The sequence below is a fragment of the Podarcis cretensis genome (genome assembly GCF_951804945.1).
Source record: "Podarcis cretensis genome assembly, chromosome: Z".
NCBI lineage: Eukaryota > Metazoa > Chordata > Lepidosauria > Squamata > Lacertidae > Podarcis > Podarcis cretensis.
The window spans coordinates 45,495,962-45,513,803 of NC_137184.1; the positions used below are offsets into that span (position 1 = coordinate 45,495,962).

General features: G+C 45.3%; 1 protein-coding gene across 9 annotated transcripts in view; it reads left to right on the top strand.

Moving 5' to 3' along the window:
• ATP11C (ATPase phospholipid transporting 11C (ATP11C blood group)) overlaps positions 1–17,842 on the top strand; it is a 103,165-nt gene that overhangs the window by 31,107 nt on the left and 54,216 nt on the right. For 4 of the 9 annotated variants that reach the window (XM_079962658.1, XM_079962653.1, XM_079962657.1 and 1 more), the window contains exons 2-5: positions 8,652–8,771; positions 13,887–13,976; positions 16,918–16,998; positions 17,180–17,287. In XM_079962658.1, the coding sequence (XP_079818784.1) occupies positions 8,652–8,771; positions 13,887–13,976; positions 16,918–16,998; positions 17,180–17,287 (399 nt within the window). Of the gene's footprint in view, positions 1–206; positions 392–8,651; positions 8,772–13,886; positions 13,977–16,917; positions 16,999–17,179; positions 17,288–17,842 lie in introns of those variants that run through there. The other 5 variants (XM_079962651.1, XM_079962655.1, XM_079962656.1 and 2 more) reach the window with 2 other exon arrangements.

A 17,842-nucleotide genomic window follows, 5' to 3' on the forward strand; every position in this document is an offset into this window, starting at 1 on the left:
CTTGGTGAAATTCCCTGCCGATTGCTCTGCTTTTTCTAACAGCAGAAAATATTTTCTCCATGTGGAAGAGCAGGGTAGGGTTTTTGCCTGCTGGTCCATTGGCACCATCTCTCCCTAACCCCATCCCGGTCACTAGATACTGGGGCACAACCTCCCTCTTTCCTTGCCCTAAGCACCCGTCCTTGAATTCCATGGCAGTTGGTCCCCAGGCTGGACGGTTGCTGCGGCAACACTTCTCGATGCCAAATGGGATTTTGAGGACCCTTTATCCCGGGGAGAGGATCCTCTCCTCCGCTCACCCCTGTCCCCCAAATTCAAGATCCTCTACATGGAGCAGAAAACAGCAGCCTCTCATGCGCAGCCCAACTGGTCAAAGCATATTCATGTACCGGTAAGTCATGTTAACCTTGAAGCTGGCATCTGAAAGCCATGGGAAGGGGGGATAATCTGCCTGCTCCCTACAAATGCGACCTATGAAAGTCCTGTTTTTTGTCTCTCCCTCTGTGTGTTTTGGTATGTGAGGGGGGGGGAGTTGTTATTTAGATCCCACCTCTCTAGGCCAAAGGCATAAGGTGAGTTACAGACTGCAAATAATAATACTTGTGTTTTCAAGTCTTCAAATTGCTACCTGTGGATTTTCTAGTTGTGAGGTTTGCAGTGACCCCTTAGGGCAGGTTTATATTATCACCTGTCTGGTTGCAGATAGCAAGACTAAGGTTATAATCCTAACACCCCTTTCTGTCCCAGTTTTTTAAATTTTAAATATTGAGCTGTTTGGGTTGGTAGGATGTGTGGGATGTCTGCCTTTCCTTTTTCTTTTTGGTATGTGATTTATTTGTTTAAGGACATATGTAAGTGTTTTGCTGTGGTTTTGGGGGTGGCATGAGTTGTAATCCCGAATATTCTCAGGTTTTCTTTTGTGAGATGTGTGGTGGTTTTCTTTTTTCTTTCTTTTTGGTGCCCACAGCAGTTTCTTACTTTATTGAATGTGCTTCTGGACCATGGAAGTTTTGGGACACAGGATTAGGCTCTCCTGGGTTACCATCCCAGTCTTGGTTTGCACCCAGGACTGGTGGGGCAAGTAAGGAAGGAGTGGCTGGACACCCCCATTTCTGAAAATATAAAATCAAGCAGATACCCAGGTCTGTCTCCTGGCTGATGGCATACAGGCATATTCCTTGCAAGGTAAAGAACACACGTAAGTAGAAACATAGCAGAGGTTTTTTCTTTTAGCAAAGCTGGGGATAAGTTTCAGGTGGTTAAAAAAATACTAAATGGAAGCTAGCCTAGGTAACATGGCCTAGTGGTTGGGAGAAACTACAGCTTTCCATGGGTCCACACATACTAGCTCCTTGAGTTTTTAGGTGATGCAAGTTTCTTGTCAAATTCTTTCACGTGGCTTAAAAAACATCAGGTCGAAAAGCCAGATCAGTTGTTTTCAAGGTAAGAGCTCACTTGTAAATATGATCTTCCTCCCTTTCATTAGTTTAAAAAACAAAACAAAACAGAGACACCTGCTCTGGAGTCTTTTGTTTTCCTTCTTGAGAGCTTTTTGGCGGAGTGCCTGTTTCTATGAAAATCGGACCCTTTTAACTCAGAGGAGGGAAGCCTTTGCGTGAGTGACCTGTGTGTTTTACAGATCTTTAAATATTCAGCTTCCTGTTCGTTTTACTTGTTCCTCTGATGCTTTTTCTTGTGTGGGTGTAGAATGAAGGTCAAATATTACAGTTCCTGCTCTCATTATTGCAAACTGTTGCATTCAGTGAAGCCTTTTCTGTTGGTTGGAACTGGGCTTAGAAAGATGTTTTAGCACTAGAATTTAGGGGATGTAGAAAGCTGCCGAATGCCAGGTTATGGTACTTGCTCATAGGGGGCAGGTATGCATGCAAAATATTGTCTACTCAGGGCTGTCTTAAACATATGCGGCGCTGGGGTGCAAAGATCCACCCGGTGCGCCCCCCAGGTTGCCCAGTCCCAGGCGCGCTATAGGGCAGAGCTGGCCTGCCGCCTTAGCATCTCGCTCGCCCCCCAAACTTGTGACGCAGAGAGCCTGCCATGGCACTCCAACCGACGGGCGGGCTCTTCCCCGGACTCAACTCTTGTGCCCCAGACTCTCAGCCTGGCGCCTCTGAGAGCCAGGCACTCAGGTGTCCTGCACCCCTGGCACCTATGGGTAAGACGGCCCTGTGTCTACTCCAGCCTTTTTGACCTGGCACCCTCAAGATCTTTCAGACTGATGCATGGTCAAGCCAGCATCACTAATCAGGGGTGACCCAGCCGAAGTAGAGCATTTACTTGCCTCTTTACTTGGAAAGAAGTACCATTGACTATAATAGGCATAAGTTTTCTGAGAGTGTGTGTCATCTTCATGGTTGCTTTAAAGAGGAGTTGCTTCAACACAAACTTCAACTCTTCCACAAAGATCAGTGGGAGGCATTTTTGTGCTAGTGTATTCTAGAGGATTTTGGGTGCGTTCAGATGTGGCAAATGTTGCATTAGTTTCCCCAGTTGTCCTGTTTTCTAACAATGTTGCTTTTGTACTTAAATACCTGGTGTGCTGTGGAATTTTGGCTTTTTGACAAATACACTGGCATGCTGTGCTAAATTTCATTTTCACCAGTATTGTGGCACAGCAATGACCTTTCCGCAAATGTGTGCTCTTTTCCCCCTATGATTTCCTCATGAAAACAGGAGGTAACTGTATGCCAGCATCCCACCCCAAATTTTTCAGTTTTCTCCTGGGATTTTCCACGTTAAAAGGGCTACAAATGGATTATTTCTGGAATCAAATTAGAGCTAAATGTGTGCTATATTCCATTAGTTTTCCTGGTGGTTTTTGTGTCATGTGAAAGCCCAGATACAATGCAGAAATGAACAGCTAGGAAATGTTGGGGAAATGGAACAAACTTTTGTGTGAAAACTCAGGCAATATAAATGCCTTAGTAATGAATTTATAGGACGCAGGTGGCGCTGTGGGTTAAAGCCTCAGCGCTTAGGACTTGCCGATCGAAAGGTCGGCGGTTCGAATCCCTGCGGCGGGGTGCGCTCCCGCTGCTCGGTCCCAGCGCCTGCCAACCTAGCAGTTCGAAAGCACCTCCGGGTGCAAGTAGATAAATAGGGACCGCTTACCAGCGGGAAGGTAAACGGCGTTTCCGTGTGCGGCTCTGGCTCGCCAGAGCAGCGATGTCACGCTGGCCACGTGACCCGGAAGTGTCTCCGGACAGCGCTGGCCTCTGGCCTCTTAAGTGAGATGGGCGCACAACCCCAGAGTCTGTCAAGACTGGCCCGTACGGGCAGGGGTACCTTTACCTTTACCTTTTAATGAATTTATACTGGGCAAGTCCACACACCACTCTGCTTTATTAGTTCTGTAATATTCCAATGTTACCTCAATTGTCTGGAGGAGCACACTTGTACTATAACAGAAAAACAGTAGCAAGGAAAACTCCTGGAACAGGTACAGCATTAAAAGTTGCATAATTTCAGCTATGGAGCATACATTGATAGGAAATAAAGCAGTATGCACACCTGGAAAATTTTGCAGGTGCAAACAGTATTGAAAGGATCACTTATAACTGCCCCAATACCATCATTACCATAAATAATCATTAACTAGCAATAAAAAGTGACGTCAGGAGGGACCCTTAAAAATGCTTAATGCTGGTTGAATCGTGCCCTCTGCATTGACCGAAGTGGTCAAGTGGGGTAGGGCAATCTCGGAGGTAAACTGGTCCCAAGTTTTTAAGGGGTTTATATACTGATAGTATCTCCTTGAACCTGGTAAATTCTTTATCTCTACCAACTTCAGGATTTTAAGCTAGCAGATATGGGCAGTTCTGCTTTAAGGTTTGTTTCCTATAAAGTATGAACAACGAAACAGATGGTTTTTTTCTGGGAAATGTCATTTGCCTTGAAATGTACCTAAATGTATTGTGAAACTTGTTGGGAAAGCTATTTAACTATTTGCACAGGGAACAGTTGGCTCAACAGAATGACCACCGGTTTGATCCTTCCAAATCCTCTTTCTTCAGAACAACTGGTTGTCCGGGTGAATTATGAGATTTCTCAAAAAATATTCCATTAGCTGCTTTTGACTTGAAGTACTGGAATTGTACTTTGTGGAACTGCAGTGTGTTTCAGTGAACTTGACATATGCTATTTCTTGTAATGCATAAAATAACCTGGCAAACGAGGTTGGTAACACTGGCCTCTTGCTCATTTCAGATGAGTTCAGGCCATAGACGAGATTTGAACTGGAATGACTTTGTCCAGAGTAAGTCTGGTTAGGAAGGAGAGAGCCATGAAAGCAGCCTCTGCCAAGCTGGTGCCCTCCAGATGTTTTGAACGGCAACTCGCATCAGCCTTAAGCAGAGGTTGGATGGCCATCCGCCATCTTTGATTTAGTTGAGACTCCTGCATTGCAGGAGCTCTATGATTCAGTGGTACAATCATGGATGTGCCCAAAGAGGCCACACCCTGCAACGTTGTGGAGTGACTCGAGTTTTTGTGCTGCCTCTAAGCCGGACACAGTGATACGTCCCAGTTATAAGCACTATATAATAGCCTGTTCAGACAATCCATATTTGTCTGAAGGTAGTAATAATAGTAATAATTAAGGTATACTTCAGGTATAGGCGTGTATTTGAGCCATTCAAGCCATTCAATATTTGGTAGAATTGTTAACAAATCTGTAATTGTGGCTCAATCCTCTTTCATTCGATTCTGCTCTCTTGGGGCAAAGGCTGGGGGACATGTGGGGCTTTATCCCCTTAAGCGGGTCTCTCCCTGCCCTCTGAGCTCCCAAATTCTTTTCAGTCTTGTAAACACCTGGGGTTGGATTACTTTGTGGAAAGGGTCAGTCCTTGGTCAGCCCTCCACTCCAAAATAAAAGCTTTGGACTCCAAATAAAGGCTGAACTTTAAAAAATAATAATCCATATATACTGGCCTTCAGAGTACATAGTGCGCTCAAGATTTGACTTGCATCTCATAGCTTTGGGGATCATCCTCATGTGTTTCAGAGTCACTCTGTGTCCTTCCGATTTGACTTGTCATTCAGGGCCAAACTAGATCTGTTAAAAATTGTGCTCATTCTTCCACCATATTCAGTATAATGGAGAATCTTTAAAAAAAGCCTGCTATAACAACTTCTTCTTCTTCTTCTTCGTCTTCGGCATCTTCTTTTTCCCCCACAGAAGTTGTTGAAATACATAGACCTCAGAATGGATTAAGCTTGATACATCCAGGGGTGTGTGTGTCTCTCTCTATGTGTGTGTGCACAGGACATTTTTATTTTTATTTTTTAAATAATATGTATTACTTTTAAATTCCATGAAAGGAGCAGTCAATTCGAAGCACCGCACCGCTCACCCCACGTCGCTCCGGATCCCCAAAACCGGGTCTCCCCGCGAGTAGGGGAGGCGCAAAAGGTGCCAGCCGAATCCCACGTTCACAGGCTTCTCCCACCTGTGATTTTTAGTGGGTGTCCGCCCTCGCCGTGGCAGCCAGACCCTGGTTTCCACAGAGCAAATTCCTCCCGATCAGAGGAATTCCGCCATTCTCGGAGGCGCCAACCCGGAAGATGTGCACAGGACATTTTTAAAGTTTGATTTTAAAAACAAAGCAAAGGGAAAACGTGTAACCTTTCCGCTTTCTGCCAGAACTGGATGCAGTTCTCCCCTTGTGAGAGGACGAAGCCTCCCAGATTTTGGAACTACCGTATTTTCCCATGTATAAGACTAGGTGTTTTTCCTGAAAAACAATGTCAAAAAATTGGGGGGGGGGTCTTACACGCGGATACATCTCCTTCATTTTCTTAAATCAGGGTCCCCAAAAATAGGGGGGCATCTTATGCATGGGGGCGTCTTATAGATGGAAAAATACAGTATCTTCTGTGGTTCTGCTGCAAGGACAGGCTTTTCCCCAGTTTTGCAATCACAGGTCCACGGGGAGGTAAGAGAGCATGGATCCTCAGGAAAGACGGGCAGCAAAGTATCACTCCCCCCAGCAAAGAGCCTGTTACCCAAAGGGTAGGTGTTTGGGGGCAGGCTTCTCCAGGACAGCCCCCCATCCCTGGATTTTTAGGAATCACAGCCTGTTCTCTCTCTCTCTCTCTCTCTCTCTCTCTCTCTCTCTCTCTCTCTGTGAGACAGAGATCTCTTCTTTGACCATGAATGATGAAAAAAGATAATGTATCCCTAAGGAATACAGTGGTGGAGGGGAAAGTATTGCCCTGATTCACCATGTACAGTGGTACCTCGTGTTACATACGCTTCAGGTTACAGACTCCGCTAACCCAGAAATATTACCTCGGGTTAAGAACTTTGCTTCAGGATGAGAACAGAAATCGTGCTTCGGCAGCGTGGCAGCAGCAGGAGGCCCCATTAGCTAAAGTGGTGCTTCAGGTTAAGAACCGTTTCAGGTTAAGAACGGACCTCTGGAATGAATTAAGTACGTAACCAGAGGTACCACTGTAATTCAGAGGCTGTGCACACCCCAAGCACGCACATCTGCATGCAACATATAATTTGGCATTTATTCAGCTCCTGGCAAAGCTTTGTTCATGGGCTGGACAAGCAGACTTCCACAATGAATTGAAGACCAGGGTTGCAGTTCTTCTTTGCTGTTCAGTGCACCCCTGAAGATGTTTTGAATGGTAAATGTACTGCCAGGCTTATGGCTGCGTCGAGGCCAGGGAATAGTTAGGTTTGGAAGGATTTTCCATTTTATTTCCATCTTCCCCTGCGTGCACTCCCAAAAGAGAGTTTGGGAGGAAGGAAACAGAAATGTGAATTTGCTCTAGAAGCCTCATGGTCCCGGATCATTTTTTATGTCAAGGTCTCTGTACAGAAACTCTCCGATCCGACACTGAATGCTCCTGGGAATTTCCAGTACAAAGCTCCGGTCAATGATAGATATGTACCTCCAGTTGCATTAATGCTATTTTTAAACTCTCGTCCTCCCCTGCAATAGGAGGAAAATCCTCTCCTTACTACTTGATTATGAGCAAGGTTTTTCCACACTGGAAGGAATGAAAAAGGTTGGGTGTGTGACTATCGGAGCTCGGCATATAAAATGCTCTGGAGTATTATCCAATCTCACATCAGTTGATTGTGTTGTATGTGCTTTTTTTGCCGTGACCTACTTTTCTAAAAGTTCTTGCGTGGTCTTCTACGTCCTTCTTTGTTTTCCTATTGTTGGAGAAGGTAGATTGGATGGAATGGACTATGAATTGGATCCGGTATGTTCTTACCGGGTTTGTCTTTTCTTTTTCATTTTAGGTGGAATATTTTATTTTATTTTCTATTCTGTTCTATTCTATTCTATTCCTAACTTTTAAAAAAGGAACTTTCACCCACCACAAGCTTGCCTGCCCCCAAATATGCCTGTTGCAGGAGATTGTGGGAGGCAGAGGTTCCGTCTTGTGCCTAAGATTGAGGGTGCCTGGTGTGTGTTGAGTTGTGTCATGTGTGCGATGTGCGCCATACGTCATATGCTCGGTGACATCACATCGTTGGGAGGAGGCCACGCATGGAGCCCAGCATGGCACTGCTTCCTCTCTTGCGCTCAGGAGGAGCCAGTCGCTTGGCACCAGCCTCTTCTTTGCCATCCGATATTGAGGGGGCCGAAGACTCCTCTGCCCTAGGGAGTTGATGCGCCTGGTGGGATGTGTTTGGGGGCCTTGCTCTCTTCAGCATGAGTTCTGTGGGATGTACCTAGTGCAGCTGCATTCTGCTGCGGGAGATTAGCTGCCCCTAAAGGGGTATGTTGGTTTCTTGTGGTCTTCTCATTGGAGAACCTCTGATAAGGTTGGAAGAACTCCAGGACTCCCTGGAGCATGCTGGAAACCATCATTTGCAGAAGATTCTCCCTTAGGAGTCAACTTGTTTTCCTGTTGGAAGACCTGCACTGTGTTGTTCCTCCATTTCTTGGTGCCTTCAGAAAGAAGGGACCATTGAGTGGTCTAATGTGGAACTCCCAGGAATGTTTGTTTGCTCCCATGTTAAGATTTGGATAGCATCAAAACGCTGGCTTTCAGTTTTACCCCAAAGCTCTCCAAGTTACTAATTGCTGCTTTGCTTCAACAGTTACTCTTAACGTTTTTGTTGTTACTGCTGCCGCATCGCTGTACACAAATGTGGTTTTTTATTATTTTTATTCTATGCTAATTACTTGTTTCATACTGTTATCTGCCTTGCGACAGGATATAATGTTTTAAATGAATGAAATAGGTAGCTGGGATATAACATAGGAAAACAGCAGCATATGTACATGTATAATATAGGAAAACAGCAGCATATGTACATTGTGTACTGCCAGCTCTGAATAGAGTTGTTCTCTACGTTTGGAATGGTAATTTCTTTTTGTGGGACACACGTTCTCTGCACATCTGTGTAATTTCCCAAGAGATTTCCTCACTGACTAACATTAGGAGCGGCTCCCCAAATGCACAAATGAATTGTGTGCGTGGAGGGGCCCCTGGCATCCAATGAATGCCACAAGCCCTTGGGAACATGGAAGTTCCATGTTGTTAATGAGCCCATAGGCTATTGACCCGGGGCACCGAGGGTGCAGAATTCCACAGACACAGAAGCCTGCTTTGCAATATGTTTGGGGGCCTGTGACTTAATCCTCTTCCTCTTCTATTTGCAGCTTGTCGGGGAAGAGAAACGTGTTGGGACACGAACTGTCCTTGTTGGCCACCATCCGCTTCCCACGCCAGAGGCTTACATTCCGCAGAAGTTCTGCTCTAACCAAATAGTCTCTTCCAAGGTACGTTTGCCACATGAATGCTGTTGCGGGAATGGCATGCGAGCTCTTGACAATTCATGTGAGCACCGTGATAACCATGCTTTAATTGCTGCACCGGCCCACCCGACCTGTTTTTAGCTTCACAACAACCCTGCGGAGTATTTTAGGCAGAAGGGACGTGGCCGGCCGAAGGTCACCCAGCGAGCATCATGGAAGAGTGGAGCAGGTTCTCCTGGTCCTTCATGGTTTAGAGACTCTGCTCATAACCTGCAGTACTTAGATCCTGTTCAGGTTACAGTTCTACTCCAGAGTGTGCCGTCAGCAAAAGTAATTTTGTGTTCTGTTACTTTTCCCACAGACTTGTTTTCAACTTGGGAATCACTCTGACCATCATTAACCTTATGACTTGATAATGAGTTATGAAGATCACTCGCAAGCTGTGCCTGGTTTTTGTTCGGGTGGGCGGGGTGTCTTTTGTTTAAAGCTTATACTTTGTTAGTGATCCAGCTCATCCACGAGGTCCTCCAGGCATAACAAGAAATATGTTGCAAAAAGGCAGTCTGTGAGACCCTTTATCAGTCTGGTGCACTTATTCTGCTGCTCTTTTGCAGCTCTGCTTGTTACAGCTAAGAATAAAACCTGTGCATGAAGGAACTCTTTCCCAATCCCGCAAGGTGTTCCAGTTTTAGAACTGCATGAGCTACAAAAGACCCGTAGTTCCTCTTTTGTAGCTTCCTCTGTCTGGCACAAGTAGCCCAGCTAATGGCTTTATTACATTTACGAGTGGGAACTCTAGTAAAATGGCACAGAGGGTATTGTCTGGTGTTCCAGCTAACCAACCGTATTTTCTTCCAAGACATCTCATCCGCTTATTATTGTTATTTGATAAATTTCTATGCTGCTCTCCATCCAAAGATCCAAGACAAAAATACAAAATGATAATTCAAAATACATAATGGAACAACAACAACAACAAAAACCCCAATAACCATGCTCCCACAAATACGTTCAAAAAGCCATAGAAAGTTAATCAGCTGAACACCTGGTTGAAGAGGAACGTTTTTGCCTTGTGCCTAAAGATAAGTAACGAAGGCGCCAGACAAGCCTCCATGGGGAAAGCCTTCTGTGAACAAGAAGCCACCACAGAAAAGGCCCTTCTTGAGTTGTCACCCTCCAAACCTCTCCTGGAGGAGGTGGCACATAAAGAAGGGCCTCAGATGATGGGTAGCAGGGTCTGGGTAGGCTCACATGGAGAGAGGGAGTCCTTGAGCTATTGCACTTCACTCTCTTACACACAGACACACACAGAGTTTTCTGGCTCCCCCCCCTCCCCAATAGACACTGAACATGGTCAGTCCTCATTGAACTATTGTGTTGTTGTTGCTGTTGCTGTTATATTGTCCCCTTGGCTTTTTCTTTCTTGCTTCTTCTTCACCCTTTGGGATTTTTGCTGATCCAACCTCCTCGTTTTCTCTGCCACAGTTCCTCCAAGCACTCGCCATCTTCGCGTGCCATTACAGGGGGTCATATATAGAACCATTAGGAGCACTGAAGCTGGTGAAATTTCCAGATAATTAGAAAATACACAATGATTGTGAATTATACAAGGAGAGCTTGGATAAAATATTAGGGTCGACAACCCTAAATATTTTTTTAATGTGCACAAATCTCCGTTTCTTCTGTGCAGCAATATTTGCAAAGCAGAATGAAAGTATAAATTGCACCTGAGCTTCAATTTTTTATTTTTGTTTTTTAAAAAAGAGCTAATGCAAACCAGGCAAAGCACAGCGCAAGCTGCACCTCTTGAATCTTTTAATATATTTACTGTTGCATTGACTGGGAAGTCTTGGTCTCATTGTGTGTAGCTCGGAAGGTGGAACAAAAGGCAACAGTTTTTCCAAGCCAGGAAAGCAGGTGGCTGATATCAGCGGGCAAAAGGGGAGTTGCGTAAAACATCGTGACAACCTCCGCTAGTGGATGACATTCAGCAGATTCTGTGCATCAACTGCTGTATGTTCCATGTGCCTTTTGTGTGCCGGGAAAAGGTCGGGTTCCCATACCGCTTTCTCTGCTCTGCAAAGCATCCACCTGCACTTTTCACGTGGTCTCGCAAAATGACTCAGTGCAAACTCAGCTTCCCCCACTTACCATTTAGCGGACGAGCCTGATTTTTTTTGGGGGGGGGCTTTCTTGTGGGTGTGGAGCTCCTGGTGCTTGCTGGATCAATTCAGAAGCTTGTCCTTTGAGTGGCTAAAGTCTGGGCTGTGCAGTAGGCAGATGAGAGGATTGACTCTGGAGCTGGACCAACGTAGGAAAGGTTTTCCTTGCCAAGGCAGTACCCCAGGCTAGCAAGAGGAGAGTCAGCGGCTACTCTCGATGGACACAGTCATTCCAGCCCTTGGAATCTGTTTACAAGGGAGATGCTGCAACCTGCTGCCCTAATGTCTCGCTTTATGGGCTGGCGGATCATGGAGCTATCGGTTCTGTGTTCTAGCCCTGGCAGTTCCAGACAGTAGTGCAGAGCTTTCCAAACTGTGTGTCATGACACATTAGCGTGTCGGCTACAGTGTGTAGGTGTGTTGCACAAATGCTCCCCACACTCTTCCTGGGGCTGGAAAGGGGTTAATTTAACCTCCAGTTTGCTAGTAAAGCTGAATTACTATGTCATGAAATATACATGCCTAAAAAGTGTGTCACCAGCAGGAAAAGTTTGGAAAGCTCTGCAGTAGCACAAGAGAGTTGTTGTTGTTGTTGTTTATTAAATCTGTATACCACCCTTCATCTTTCTGGGCAGTTCACATAATGATGATAATAATAATAATAATAATAATAATAATAATAATAATTTTTATTTATACTCCGCCCTCCCCAACCAGAACCGGGCTCAGGGCAGCTAACACCAATAAAATTACAATAAAACATAATAGGAAACAAAAAACAAAAAAACCCCAGTTAATTAAAATATGGGTCAAAATACAATTTAAAATGCAGCCTCATTTTAGTAGTAGCCCATAAATCAAAACCATAAGGGGAGGGAAACATAAGGGTCACACTGAGTCCAAACCAAAGGCCACGCGGAAGAGCTCTGTCTTGCAGGCGCTGGAGAAAGATGTCAAATCCCACAGGGCCCTGGTCTCTTGTGACAGAACGTTCCACCAAGTCAGGGCCAGTACTGAAAAGGCCCTGGCCCTAGTTGAGCCCAATCTAACCACCTTGCAGCTCGGGACCTCCAAAGTGTTGTTATCTGTGGACCTTAAGGTCCTCTGCAGGACATACCAGGAGAGGCGGTCCCATAGGTACGAGGGAACAAGATAAAAACACAAACTGCAGAATAAAAACAAGAACGAAAACAAAAGAAAACATTAACCCCCTTCCACGAAAGGGCCACATTAAACCAAAGAAACACAACACACAAAATAACCAGCCGTAGCAATGATTACTTTTGCTGCCAGGTCTCCACTGCAGCTGGATTTGGCTGGCCTAGGAAGCTTTTCGAATTCCTCTTATGGCCGATTTAAAATCAGCCAGAGCATGGGTTAGTCCATTAGTTCATTTGTTCACATATTGCATATATATCCCAACTTCCTCACACACCCCAGAACTCAAAAGTGACACACACCCTCCTCTGTTAATTCCCACAACCGCCCTGTGAGGAAACCACGGCTGAGAGGCAGTGACTGGCTCTAGGTCAACCCAGGGAGCTTCATGGTCAAGTGGCGATTTGAACCCTGGTCTCCCAGGTCCTGGCCTAACGCTCTTAACTGCTGTGCCACCCTGGCTCTCACTGCACTGTGAGGGAGGCCACAACATTTCTGAAGGCTATACTATTGATCAGTAGCTTGAGAAGACCCGAACGGGTTGGGATTCTGTAAGCCAGTGGAGGTCCCTTCCCTCTGTCTTGGTTATTTTTGAGGCAAAGGAGGAGCCAAGAGGCTGTATCAAATGCATACCTTGCCAGAGCAATATGTTTGGCAGCCTTTCGTTTCGAACCAAGCGACTGAAGACGCGGTGCATTTTGCCATTACGTTTGGAAGCACTTTCTGATATTTAAGTCCTGGTGCTTCTTCAGCAATCCAGAGGCAGTAGCTGGCCCTCAAGGCTGCCTTCTCCACCTCACCTTATTTCAAGCTGGCTTGTGTGTGCGGGAGAGACAGGGAAAATGCCGCCCCCTTCACATCTCTTGTTTCTGGCACTAGAATTTTTGAGTGGGGTTATGCGCCGAACCTTTTGCAAATGCTGGCGTAAGACCCACGGGACACGGCTCATAGAAATGAAAGGAGGAAAACCAACGTTTCTGAGTGGGTAGCAAAGCAAGCTCTTCACGGAGCAAGATGCTTATTTCTTTCCGTTGGAAATGACACCAATGGGGTGTGTGGATGTGTGTGCATGCGTGCCCATTATAATTGTTTGCCCCTTTAAAAGCCACCCATTTTATTTATAGACAGAGATAGATAGATAGATAGATAGATAGATAGATAGATAGATAGATAGATAGATAGATAGATGATAGATAGATAGATAGATACTCTAGATAGATAGATAGATGATAGACAGATAGATAGATAGATAGATAGATAGATAGATTGATTGATTGATAGATGATAGATAGATAGATTGATAGATGATAGATAGATACTCTAGATAGATAGATAGATTAGATAGATAGATAGATGATAGACAGACAGATAGACAGGCAGACATATTGAACAGATGATAGATATCCCAATTTTGGTGCGGTCTTCAGAGGCAGGGCTGGCCCACTCCACCCATGAGGGAAGGTGAGGCGACTGCCTCAGGCAGCCGAATCCAGAGGGGCAGCAGATCCATCCTCTGAGGATTGCATCACCCACAGCCCCTCCAGTACCATCTCCACAGCAGCCTCTTGGCAAATAGGAGGCCCTGCAGGTCTCCTTCCATCCTCATTCCCAGTGTAGATCTTTATTCTCCCATTGTTCCTGATGTAGTTCCTTGACCCTCACTTCTTCCCTGGTGGGGGGTGGTTTGTGTGTGTGCGTGCGTGCCATTTTCTGGTTAGCTTCAGGTGCCGAAATGTCTCAGGCCAACTCTGTTCAGAAGAGGCCATTTCTGGTCAGAGTCTTGGTTCATACCTGCCTCTTTTCCTTTTTTGCCCCACAGTACACTGTCTGGAATTTTCTTCCAAAGAATCTCTTTGAACAGTTCCGAAGAATTGCCAACTTTTACTTCCTTATCATTTTCCTTGTACAGGTAAGGCTGCTTTAGAAAAAGCAATGAAGGTGAGGGAGAATGTCGCTGGTGTGTGTGTGTGTGTGTGTGTGTGTGTGTGTGTGTGTTTAAGTACCAGTCATTGAAATGTTTCAATGCCATCCTGCTAAAATAAAGACTCTTATTTTCAAGGCATAAGTTAGTGGGTTCGTGTTTACAGAACACGACAACAATGGTGCCATTTGCTCCAGCCTAGAGACACTACATTATATAGCTGCTTATCTTCAATGGTCAAAGATGCATCATCCCCTCCCTCCTGCACACACAACAGCTTGTGATGAGGCCCCCAAATACCTCCCTGTTACGTTGTCTAGATGCTACACAAATGCAGAAGTAAATTTATGAGTGTGCATTTCTTGGTGGGTAGGCGAATAGCAACCACAGATGTGGGCTGTGTCCTTTTCACTTCTGCTTTCTGATTAAAGAGGCTAGAGCTGAATCAGGAGACTCTTTAAAAAAATAAAATCAAAAGCAAGCTGAAATTCTGCAGACCAGCTGCTTCAGGGAAGGAAAGTAGGGGAGTGGGTTCAGCTTCTGTTGATGTCAGATGGGTTTTCAGTGTTTCAGTGTTTTTTTTAAAAAAGGGTTCTTGACTGCAGCACTGCGGACCAGCCAGTGCTCTTGGGCAGCATATCTGCTGACGTATATTAAAAGCACTCACTATTGTAGATGGAGGTGAGCATCTTGGCCCATTCCTCATAAGCCTGAACCTTCCTCAGACTTTGCTAAATGGAGTGTGTTGAATTCGCCACTGCTGCTGCCTGCATTTCCTGACAATTGCATCTTGCCTGCTTTGAAGACAGAGTGCTTTGCCAATTTGCGTCTCATCCTTGTGTCAGGGGCAGAGGCATTAATGATCTCTGAGGAAGTAGCTCCAGCTAATTTACATGACAATGCTAGGATGGCATCGCCCCATCTTCCAGATAACTGTAGAATCCTGTTCTGAGCAGTCGGGGCTGGTTGTGAAATGTATAACCTTGCTTGTGCACCAGGCTAACCGGCTGCCACTTCCACTTCCTTGGGCGATGTGGTTCAGCTTGCCAGGAGCAACAAATTCAACAGGAATCTCCCCAGTGCGCGTGGGGCTTTAACTTGGAACAGGTTGGAACAAAGGCTATATTTAACTTGAAACAAATCAAAATAGTGCCACTAGGGATGGATGTGGTTTTCTCTCTCAGTTCCAGTGCTGTGCAGTTTTGGAAGTAATATCCCCATGTTTCAGTGAATTGCATACAGCTGATTTTTGCCCAGAGTTGACCCGTCATGGTCAATATCAGCAGGTCTACTCTGAGTAAAAGTTACTTGAAAACTTGGCCATGGAGAGGTGTGTGTGAATTATGACACTGTGATAAAAGAACTAAAAACCCAGCTGACTATCTTCTGAAGCAGAACACCCCCGTGAAAAATCTCATGGCTACCTATTTGTACAAAACCTCCCCTTGCCCTCCCCAGTTAGCCATTACCATAGGAAAGAAATTAATCTTATATTCAAATGTTTGGCATCGCGTTACAAAAGCATTGCTCCTGTGCCAGGCATTAGTAGAGCCTGGCAGTTAAAGGCATGGAACCCGTCAAATCCACCTACCCACCAATGTGTGTGTTCATTGTTCCACAAGAGGCTTTTTCTTGTGAAGACTGCACAGCTTTAAACACATGCCATAATAAATCCATTACGGTGCAGTCTTACACATGTTTACTGTGAGGTATGCCCCGCTTTCTTTAACGAGGCTTATTCCCAGGTGACGGTGTGTAGCTAGCAGCCTTAGGCTTTAAGGGTGCTGCAACAATTTTTTTAAGTGTCTTGTTTGTTGTAATAACATAGCTAACCCTCATAATTCAGACATAGTTGCATCTGTCAATGGCTTCTGGTCACAGTAGCTATGCTCTGTTTCCATGGTCAGAAGCATAAAAGTCTCTGAATATCATTTTCTGGAAGCCACAGGAGGGGAGAGGGCTCTTGTCAGGTCCAGCTTGCAGGTTTCCAGGGGCACCTGGTTGGCCTCTGAGAGAAGAGGATGCTGGACTAGATGGGTCACTGGCCTGATCCAGTAGGCTCTCCTTATATTCTTACCATTCCGAGTGCCAAATACTTTTAGCACTGGAGTAGCTTGGACCACTGGAATAGCTGTTCTAGTGAACAGACTTCTTGGAGCATGAGCTGAGCTCTTGAGCAAATGTGCATGTGTGTGACAAACCTCCATTTACAGTGCAAGCTTAGCACATACTTGATATCAACTGCATATCTGTAGCAGAAGGCTTTGACGAGCTCAATCAGCCTTGGGTCCCCAGATGTTTCTGGGATAAGATTCCTGCCACTCTCAGCCAGTTTGAACAGGTATGATGCTGTTTGCAGCTCGACAACATCTGGAGAATCAAAACTGAAGAGTGTTGGCTTCGAAGAAATGAGTTCTTTACTACTACTACTACTACTACTACTACTACTAATAATAATACACACTTGGATTCACATGGCAGGACATATAATGGAAAAGGATGCATTCAGACATCACATTATTCTATTTGGACACCCAAAGAGATCCATTCACAAGCTCTTCACAGCAAGAAAGTGGGAATGAAGAATATACATGGGTGCTTTTCTTCTTATCTGGAAGACACCTCTGCCATTTGAATGAATGGAAAACTTTGCCACCTCATTATCAAAACTTGCTAGGCACTTCCTACCAGTGATTCACTACACGCTATAAAACAGAAGTCTGAATGGATTATTGTACAGAAAAATTTGTACATAAACAGATGCAGTTCATTAAAAAGCAATGACATGCACGCTCTGGTGTTTTCCTGTGTTTTCCACGTTGCAACGTCAGTTTACGTTTGTTGCTTATAAAAGCTGAGGACATCAAACCAGCAAATATTCTTTTCTTTAATTCTCCCCCAATAACTTGCATTTCCCCCTCTTCCGCAGGTCATAGTAGACACACCAACCAGCCCCGTCACAAGCGGACTTCCTCTATTCTTTGTTATTACCATTACAGCTATTAAACAGGTACTTTCATTCTCCCCGCTTCCCCCCAAAAAAAGTAAATAAAAAAAAAGGATTATCAATTTAGAGCTCTGCTAAATACTTGAGGAAAGGCTCTCCCTCACCTCTTTTTTCTTTGTTTCCCTTCCTCTTGTTTCTTGATTGTGTTGAATTCCTCTCCCTGCTCCCTAATTTATCCATCCAGGGTTATGAGGATTGGTTGCGGCACAGGGCTGACAAAGAAGTAAACAAAAGCACCGTCCTGGTGATTGAGGATGCAAAGCAAGTGAAGAAGGAGTGTGAAGGAATCAAGGTGTGGTATGAAAGAGGGGAGCAAGCTTTTGGGGCACTGGGAAGCTCGAGGGAGCCTGTAGCGAAAGGCGGAGGGCGGGGTATGAGTGCAGGGAGAGTTGTTATTAAAACCTTGCATTCGTGCTTGCTGATGGAGTCCAGCTGGTGTCCCCTCTGGCTTGTTGGGGTGGCTGGGAATGGGCTGAAGCACTTGTGTGTTTTGTAGCAAAGACGAGCGAGGTTTCTGCACGTTGGAAATGGTTTGGGGCCTTGCCTTCAACTGCAGGGAGCCATAGGCAGCAAGGAGTTCTGTGCAGGCGAGTGAGCAAGCTGGTGGAGGAGACAGATCTCTGCACCCCTCCTCTGCCATTCCACTTGGCAGAAGGCTTTTTCCTCTTCTGTAATGCAGCACGATTGCGACTTGTGTGAAGGCATGAGCCCCACCCCACCCCCACCCCCGCTCCCAGCACGACAGAGAGCTTTTAGATTTAGATGCCTTCTTCACTTATTTGTTGTTGATTTATATCAATAAAGCCTTTTCAGCTGAAGAGTGGGGGGGGGGTGTGATGCTCAAAAT